The sequence below is a fragment of the Apaloderma vittatum genome, unplaced genomic scaffold (assembly GCF_000703405.1).
Source record: "Apaloderma vittatum isolate BGI_N311 unplaced genomic scaffold, ASM70340v1 scaffold5569, whole genome shotgun sequence".
Taxonomy (NCBI): domain Eukaryota; kingdom Metazoa; phylum Chordata; class Aves; order Trogoniformes; family Trogonidae; genus Apaloderma; species Apaloderma vittatum.
In genome coordinates, this window is record NW_009736825.1 from 38,796 (window position 1) to 48,846 (window position 10,051).

The window sequence follows — 10,051 nt, forward strand, 5'->3', positions numbered from 1 at the left end:
TGGAAGGCATTTGGTCTTTTTAAATAAGGTTAAATTTGATACTCAAATCTCAGAGCAAATAACACAAACCTGTCATATGTAAACTCCCATCTCGCTTCTCGGCTGTCGCACCTGGATATTACATATGTTCAGCACAACAATGAGGTGGAGGAAAGGCATGCTGCTGTTATTGATAAAACTCATGACTTGAATTTCCCATACTCACAGCTGTCTTATGAGCAACTGCAATAATTCCACACAGATTACAAGCAGAAAATGAGCAACAGACTTAAGGCTCTCTATATATACACATATATACACACACACACACTTGAAATGAGACAGCACATTAAAACCTGCGACAGCTATGTCTGAAAAACTTGATTAAAGCATCTAATCAGTGAAGAAAGAAAAATATCTATCTCCATATTGCAACCGGCCATAGATGAAGATCACAGTTTATATAGTAACTTGTTTCTCCATTTCCATTCTCCAGCATTCTCTTTGCAAAACTGATACAGAAATATTTCTTTAAAAATCTTATCTTCTACACAGATTGTGGTTACAGCTTAGAACACTGATACTGAGTGAAGCGGTAGATATTCCACCTTGCCATTTAGTAAACTGTTTAGTAAAAACCAGTAATGACATCAACGAAGACAAATTCCACATTATCTTGTCCCTTTGAAATGCTTGGACAGTACAAAGGAGCTCACTTTTGGCTTCACTTTGCTCACCAAATGCCCCATAGGCAGCAGAAATTTTTTGTCTTATTTTGTTGGGGTTTGGGGTTGTTTTTTTTTAGGAATACAATGCAAGTCAAGCTTCGGGAATGAAAACATTAGGTTGAAGCTGTAAAAAGGGTACCATATTTTATAAGTGAAATTTTTAAAGGCATGTTAAAAACTTAGCTTCTCCCTACCCAAGAACTGAATATTCAATTTTCACTAAATGCTAGATAGAAACTCAGAAGTTTAAGAGGTCCATTCTCAGTTCCTGGAGGAAAATATATTCCCCAATTAATCATTAATATTCTGATTTTGCTCAGCAGTTTGAACTACAAATGAAAGTCACTCAGATAAATTAATGGTAATAAAACTAATACATACTGTCGTCGCAGTTCTGACAGCTTTGCTGTCAAGGCAGAGATTTCTCCCAAGGAACGGAGGATATCATCTCTTTCCTTAGGCTCCTCACATAATTCTGCAACTTTCCTTGCTTCAGCCATAATTCCCCGAATATGTTCTTCTCCTTCACTGCCCCCATTAGGATCTGCAAGCCAATTCTTAATAGAAGTTGTGTACAAATGAACATAAACAGTAATTACTATTTCTATAAAGGCTTTTAAACAAAGTTTCAAAACTGTATTTAACACAGAATAGTTTTGAGAAGACTTCTCATTTTTAGATACGAGTTGTTCTACTGTCTGTTTTGAATAAGATGTCAAACTAGATGAAATCCACCCAAAGATTTTATATTCTCTCTCTCTCCCCGCAACATTTGGCAACAGTATTTCCGAAAGTAAAATTTAAGTAGTAATTTTAACGAATCATGATGAAGTTTTCAGAAGAAAAATAAGACCCAGATGCTCCTGTTCAGTGTGGCACTCTTTACAAGACTTTTACTAAGTAGTCCCATTATAATTTAGTATGAAATACATATAATACTACAGTAAATTTACATGCATATAATTCTATACACATATACACATTTAGATAAAGTATATTATTTGATGACCATCAGCATCACCAGGTAATAGGCTAACCATTGAGGGACAGTAAGAGTGAAAAAATATAAAGGCTCAACTAAAGAAAAATCAGTTTTATTAACATTGTTTTGCTTTTGTCACTAATATGCAGCTCCAAATCCACCGCCAAAACAGAATCCAAGAAAAAGGCTCTGGTTTCACCCACAGGTAAATCTGTGTCCAAGCTTTGGGTGTTTCCCCATTTTAATTTCATAGCCTTGAAATTTTTAGCAACGCTAAAAACAATTACAAAAAAAAAAGTCATAAGCTCTAGCAAAACCCACAGCACCCTGTAAATTTCTGAATTTAAGATTTTCCTTTGTAAAAGCAAGTACCCTCTGCATGTTCTTCCTACCATGCAGATGTATTGTGTTTGGAAACAGCTACGATAACTCGGCATAGCAGTTCTAGCAGCAGTAATGCAATCACCTGCTAAAGTACTTATGAAATCATTAGTGGTACCTGAGCAGCATCAATTTTCTTCGCAATTGCCTGCTTAGAGCTCGTCATGGCCTCCAACTTGCGGGCTGCATTCTCCACTTTTGCAGTGAGCAGATCCAGACCTTGTGACACCTGCTGTGCTTTCTGCATAGCCATGGGTGTAGCACCCTGTCCTCTGCCCAAGACAAAAAGAGCATCACAGATTCGGCTCAGGATTGAACAATGCTCTCTTCTAACAAAGAAGCAATAAAAATGTTTATGAGCATTTCCAGCAATCACTGCAAGAGATACACAGCGTTTAATCACTTTCTTCCCTGGGAAAACAAAAGTAACTGAGGAGGAACACCAGAGCAGCACATTTTCCCCGTTCCAGAATTTGACATTTAGCATCCTCAGAAGTACGAACATTCAGTGTCACAAAAGAAGGTTATTTGAGGATACAGTTTCTGGCAAGGCCAGTTATCTTCATTTACAGACTGCTGCAGGCCAGCCAGAACCTGTAGGAGTTATGTCACACCTAAGTGAGGCCAGCAAGCCTGTAAGCTAAAATAAGATGTCTCGATTGCCTCAGTTATATTGACAAACAGATTAAGGCTTAGGGACTACTTGTAAGACTTCTTAAAATGGTGAAAAGGATGCCAGCAATACAAGTTCAAAGGCCTGCAGAAAACTTGCAGCACTATCATTGTTTGTTCAAGTGCTTAGAAGCTGGATAAAAAGATTAATTCAAACATACATACCTAAGAACGTTAGTTTTGTGTAGGAAAACTCATACGCCATTCCAAAATAACCTGACTACTGGAAAGCTTTTTGAGCATGTTAACTTTATCAAACTACTGACTAAAAAGACTACAGTAAGTGGAAGGATGCAAGCATACTATTGAGAGTCTAAGGTGTATCTACACAGTCAGGTCAGAGTCTCAGTAAATACTTCTTTATACCTTATCTAACAGTAGAATTTAAAATTTCACTTCTGCCTAATCTGGAGGAAGGTTACGTGTTTGACATTAAACAAACTCTTTATTATCTTCCTGATGAGCAAAATTCCTCCTGGTGTTACATAATTAAAGATTTCACATATGAAAACATGTTATTTTTAACGAGAAGAGATTGAAGTGAAAAAGGCAAAATATAGCTACTGGCCTGCTCTCCTAAAGGTTAGGAAGTGACACAACTGCAAGTTCAGAAAAACCAGTTTAGCAGTACTGGAAAATCATCCATTTAAAATAAGAATTTACCTAGCTCGGAGGTCAGCAAGTTGATCAGTCATCTGGCCAAGTGTTTTGCATGTTCCCAGAATTTCTCTGCGTTCTTTGCCCGCACACAGTTCTCCTGCTTTTCCAGCTTCATCAAGGATCTGCCTTATTGCTTGCTCACCAGCATCCCCTAAGACACACAGTTAATAAAACAAACAAGACATTCCTTGGCATGTAGACTCCTATCCTCATGTCCCACCAGATTAACTGCATTAGGTTCAGTCGTGAAAACACATTTATCTAAATCTGAGATATACACCAAACTTGATAAGGTTTCTGACACCATATAGCATAACCTTGATGCACATCATGTGCCACATGCTTCAAGTCATTTAATCATTCTATTATCATAGCTTAATTTCATTTAGAGAATCCGTAATTGAGGCTAGAAGGGAAAAAGCACCATGGTAAGACTCACGTAGCTTTAACTTCAGCCAGTTGCAAATCTGACTTGATTTCGGCTAAAGAAGACTCAAGAATAAAATTCCTTTTTTCTTGCAACCTACCCTGATTCCTTAAGTAATACATTCAGTAAAATCTGATTTGCAGTAAGTTCTACAACTACCATTGCATTTGTCCTTATGTACTGAATTTTTAATAGTTTCTTTCATTATTTGCCAGTGTCAATGACAGATGGCTTTGAAAATAACTTCAAGGTTTCTGCAGTTGAGTGTGGCAAGGGGGATGAAGTCAGCAGTAATAAAAGCAGCAGCTCCACAGATAACAACAATTCACTTCAACTTTTAGAACTGTATTGTCTTCAACTTCAGAGGAAGTTCTTTCCAAGTCCAAATGGAATACATCTCTATCCAGTGTTATTTGCTTTAAAGATGCATGCAAAGGTAAAACCTTTAGATAAGTAAAGGTGACCGTAGTTACAGTATTTACAGCAGGTTTTCACATAAAAAAAATTATCTGTCAAGACTGAAAGACACTCTTAAAAGAGATTGTGTTAGGCAAACCTAAAGTTACACAAAATTGGAAATACAAAAGGAGAGATTTTAAGTATTAGCAACTGCAGTTACATATCATTCAATGTAATTTATGGGGGTTTGGTTTTGATATTGGAACACAGAGAAAAAAACATCTACATTATACAGAACATATTTTGACAATTAAAGAGCAGCAAAGCTTTCCAGATCATTAGACACAACTTGTTCAGTCTCCAATATCTAAAGAAATAAAACACAGACTGCTTCAGAATTATCCACTATGTATGGGTTCTTGATGCTTAAAGGCAATTTTGCCTTAAACAGAATTACTCAGATATTTTAATCAAAATACTGTGATATTTTATTTCTATTTTTAAGTATTACCTGGAGGTGCATTTGGATCTCTCAGCCAACCTTTTGCCTGATTCATCTTTGAATCAATCAAGGCCAAAGCTCTTTTCATGGCTTCAGTGTCCTTTACAAAACAGAAACCAGCAAAACGATTATCAGAAAAAAATCAAAGCACAAATAGTTACCACAGCCAAAGCAGACAGAAGTTTTGTGAAGCAGAGTCCTCTTACAGAAACACACCCATATAAGCAGCTCAAACCCTATTTTCAAAGTAGCAGGTCATAATTACTTCTTTCCAACTAAGACATACATTTTCATTTCACTCAAAATGCAAAAAATATGCATGCAAGTTTAGTGATTTTTCTATTCTTTTATTTACTAGTGTTTTAATTTCTAAAGTCAGAGCTGTAATAAGCACACATCTTAGAATTAGTTCTATTTTTTCCTTTTATCAGGCACATAGAAAAGTTGGAACAACAAGGTTAAACTCTTCAAAAATTGAAATTGGTCAGTGAATTTTACTACTTAGTTCAGTGTGAGAGGCTGCACATCTGCACTTTTCACCAGCTCTGCTACTTAAAGTCAAACAACCGCTGTTTGTGGAAAATAGACTACGAGCTAATTCCTGGAATTCTTAAATTTGGAGTTTAATGTCTTAGGAGACAGACACAAGTGTTCACATGTGGTTGATTTAAACTCAGAACTCCTCTGCCAGGAGCATCAGAGAAGCTGTATCTTTGACTACTCTGCTACTATTACCCAACACCTCTTTGACTAGGGAAGACCATCCAGTCTTCATTTCTCTGCATACCCTCTTAATTGTTCATGTGTCATATCTCCACTAGAGGCCAGAAGTTTCCTATCTTACAAAAAAAAAAAAAGCACACCAGTGAAAAGACTAACAGGTAGAAAGTTGGGGAAAAAAAAACAAAATAGCTTTTTACCACGCATGTCATGGAAGTGATTTTGAAATGCATCTAACATCCCACGATTGGTAGACAGATGATGAAAAGAAGCCTGGCTCTCACGGTAACTGAATTGGATTGTCCATGTCCACCACTTTATGAAAAGGAGCCTACTAACATCAACAATCAGTATCTGGTACAGCCTGCGATATCCTGACAACACTAAAGAACTGCCATATTTTAGTGGTGATATTCATTCTGCACGATTAGTCTCAAAAATGCATCACAGTAAACATTTGGCATTCCGATTCAGTCATGTTCGTCTGTCAGCTATTCTCATAAGGTGCTATAATATAATTCAGTAGCCAATTTGCTAAAAGGTCATGCAATACTGCTGAATATTTTTAAGGGCTCTTGAATCACAGTCTGAGAGCACCAAAAGCAGAAGCATCTTCACCTGGATGATTGGTTCTCAAATCTAGAAACTGAATCTCAGAGCTTACATCAGGACCTGTTTGAAAAACAACTTCAAAAGGGTAGGACATGCAGCTAGGGATGGAAGGCAGGCACATTCTTTTAAAAGTCATCTTCCCTATAGCTTGAGAATTATGCGTTTAATATATGAGACAAGTAATCAGTCACTTAAGAATTCAAATGTGTATAAAAACCTTACTAGCTATGAAGGTAGGTGTTAGAGTTTTCCAGTTTTATATATGTGCCAAAGCTGTTTTAGTTTGAAATGAATGGTCTAATGCAGGCCTGTCTATCCAGAAATAATTTGAAACATAGAACACACTGAATTTTTAAAAAGGCAACCGACCTTGCTTTGTGTTGATAAGATGATAGGTATGGGATGGCTGAGGAAAGGAGAGTGTTGGGAAAGCTGTTTTTGCCCCTCCCTTTTTACCAACACAGGCTTTTATGTTGTCTCAGCTGTCTGCAGAGTTGCAGTTTCAGCAGAATTACACAGAAGCCTCTGAACCTAAACTCTTATAATCAGGGACAAAATCAAGGGTATTTTAGCTTTTACACTCATGATTTTGTAATTGCCAGCACTACCCGAGCAATATTAGGGTCCGTCTGTCCCATCACATGAAGGCTATTAGAGGATTGCTCCGCAGTGTAAATCTTGCTATCCTGTGTGGCTCTGCACGTGTCTGCAAAATACCGTCCCCTCTTCCTATTTAAAAAAAAAATAATAAAAAATATTCTAGTGAAATCCTAGCGCAGCAGTTGAAGTAGTCCAGAATAACTGCTCTTAAATGACATATTTTCCACCCTCACAGCTCAGACTGCCACAGCAAGGAATCCCTCTCAGCTTTAGCCTGATAAGGAGTTTTCATTGCAATGAGATGAGTAATTTTTAAATACAAGAACAGAACACATCCTTAACTAGGTTTGTTAGTACTGTGCTTTTGTTTCTGCCAGGTCTGTATCTGGTGTCAGATAGTTGGCAAGGGACAAAGGTGAAGCAATCCTGAAGTGTCTCGACTTATCCACCAATTCAGGCTACTAAGCAGGGAGACAAAAGTAGAAATACTCGATTTAAACAAAACAAAGCAACTTGCTCAAAGTCTTACTGCTTGACAGTGTCTGAACAGCTCCTGACTGATGGAGCTGTTTAAAACATAGAATCATAGAATGGCCTAGGCTGGAAGGGACCTTAGAGCTCATCTAGTCCAACCTCCCTGTTTTGGGCAGGGACGCCACCACTTAAATAGACCTGGCAACACATGGGGACCGAGCAGGAATCGAACACGTGACCTCAGTGTTGATCCTTGTTGCCAGCACCGTGCTCAAACCACTGAGCTAACCGACCCAATGCCTTGGTTCTTTCCTGAACAGCTAAATGTTTTTACTCTTTAGGATTTGCCAGCAAAATATCAGCTGCAAGCAAGAAAATAAAAGAATTTCTACAGCTATCCTATAACAAAGTCCCACATAGAGCAGTTTTATCAGAAAAAACTATTCTTGCCCTCCTCTCCCCACAGTACCCCTGTTGGCAAAATGAATTTAATTAAAAAAAGCAGCACTATTACCTTTTCAGAAGAGATAAGCAACTTAAGTTAATAAAATTAAACAACTAGTGCAACATTTTCTGAAGGGAAAAGAGCAAGCTGGCTTTTTTCAAATCAGTTCCTAAAGCAAACGACCACTTATTCAAGATGCTTTTGTGCATCACTTCTGCCACTACCAAGAATTTTGAGATTATTCATGGAGCAGGTGGTATTGGCAGTGCTTTGAAAAGGAGCAGAATAAACCCTACACAATCCCTTGTTGAATATAAAACACAACCTCTGACTCAAACTGGTCTAGTCTAGCAATATCTGCATTTCATTACCAAAGAAGGCAATGTTGAAGGAAATAGGCAAAGCCAGACTTCTGGCAGAATAAAGAGCTGAAGTCACCATCCAGAGTTCAATCCTACAGGACACTGGATACTTCTCAGCTTCCTACAATTTTGAACTCCCTCCATGTCTATGGAAATAGAAGATGTTTGAATTGAGTATTACTTCAAGTCAATTTAAAAAATAAGCACTAAGAATATACAAGAAGCAGCTAAACTCCTCTATAAAACAAAAAGTTCAAGGAAAAAAGATACAGAGCTACAAATGAAAGAAATAAATACAGATACTTTGGGCTGGGGTTTTGTGTTTTCTTCAAGATTTTGTCAGAGATCAGTATTTGTTCAGTGTTTCAATTCTAAATCAGCATACTACTTTAAAAAAAATTAAAAATCCAGCATCAGTGCAAGCAGAGATTATTGCAATCCAGTAACAGAAATGTGCAGTTCAGAGTCTAGAAAGACCAAAAAAAATAGTTTATGAAGCCAGAATTGTAGGCTTCTTCGTACTCTTGTTCATTCTCCACTATCTCTAGGTAGATTTTGTGGTACTTCAGTGTATAAACAATTGAATATAGAATAATAAACAAACTCCAACCAGAGCATGTACTACACAGGAAAGAATTCCAGACTGTGCATGCCCAAACACATCTAACTTTGCTCCAGAAAAGCATGGGGAAAAAAATACCTTTCTCATGACCACCGGGCACAAAATGCATGCAATGGTACTCTCAAGTAGAATAAAGAGCTCCTCGATCTCCCTCCCAGAAACAGTCAATCATTAGATACCTATGTACATACAGGACAGGTCGGTAGCAAGTGGCTATTTGCAAAGTAGTTCCTGCTTCAACTCACTGCATTTTTCAACTCATTCTTAGTCATAACTGTTTGGTTAATGCCCAGTGCTACAGTTTCAAGTTGGCAGCATAGCTTAATTCAAAACCAAATACAGTTACAAAGTTCTTAACTCAGAACAGAATGATACTTTGATTATATCAATTCACACAACAAGTTTATGCATTACACATAACTACTAATATTTTCTGTTTGTAAATACTTCCAATATATCAGCTATTTTCTTAATAAAATCCTTTATTAATCTGCCTCACTAGCAAGAGGACAAAGAATTTCCTAGGGCTAAACTGCCAACTATTTGCAACAGCCTTTTTTTTTTTTTTAACAGCAAAAAAAATCCAAAATTGTCGTGTATTTGGATTTCTTAAAATACAGGAATGCTTAAATCAAAAAATAAAACTGAACTGGAAAAAATGCACACATAAAACTGAAGTTTTAAGCCTAGACCTGAAGAACACAAATCACTTGAACTGAAGGAAAGCTGCTGGTGAAATACTACAGAATGGACAAAATTCCTGATCTAATAAAGCTTTCTGGGCATGCAGAAAGCTTGCTCCTGCATGACTGGACCCTTTATTTGTAGCTACAGAGACAAGTAACAAATTAACACAGAAACATTCAGCAAGAATGTGCTTTAAAACTCTTGGACTAACTCTAATCCGACTCAGACAGTCTCAGTGCAGGTCAGCTTGCAGTTACCATTCTCTTAGTGACAGCCAATTTCTGCATACTGCTAGACAGAACTATTAAGACTCTTTCCAAACTCCCGTGTGTGTATACACAAGTGTGGTGTCACAGCTGGCACACAAATAAAAAGTTGCACAGCACGCAGTCTGCACACAGCACAAAATCCCACGTACATGCTTTTTCGGTTTTAGTATAAGGTAGAGGTGTAGGGTGTGGAGAAAAGCTTACCTTCTAAAGGTGGGAAAAGGGTAATGAACAGGAGAACAAAAAAAGATGCACAAAGTGGTCATAATAAGGAAGTGATAGTGGCAAAACAACTCAAAAGGCAAACTACAGGTCAAGTGCCAAACAATATATGCCGAAGTGATTTTAATACCTAGATTACATCAGTGTTAGATTTTCTGCAAGATTTCATTTGTTAATAAGTCTGGCTTCAGGTCTCAGTATTTTTCTTAAATATATTTACAACTATATGTTGCTCACAGCACTAAGCTTTAAAAAAAAAAAAATCCCTTCAGCAATTTAACTTCAAGGTACTCAGAAAAAGTCAGCAG

At 37.3% G+C, this 10,051-nt stretch overlaps 1 protein-coding gene across 1 annotated transcript in view; it reads right to left on the minus strand.

Moving 5' to 3' along the window:
• VCL (vinculin) overlaps positions 1-10,051 on the minus strand; it is a gene marked incomplete at its 5' end in the record, with an annotated part of 38,118 nt that overhangs the window by 16,422 nt on the left and 11,645 nt on the right. Inside the window, 4 exons of the mRNA XM_009877108.1 lie at positions 1,089-1,264; positions 2,189-2,342; positions 3,406-3,553; positions 4,740-4,830. Of these exons, the coding sequence (XP_009875410.1) occupies positions 1,089-1,264; positions 2,189-2,342; positions 3,406-3,553; positions 4,740-4,830 (569 nt within the window). The remainder of the gene's footprint in view (positions 1-1,088; positions 1,265-2,188; positions 2,343-3,405; positions 3,554-4,739; positions 4,831-10,051) is intronic.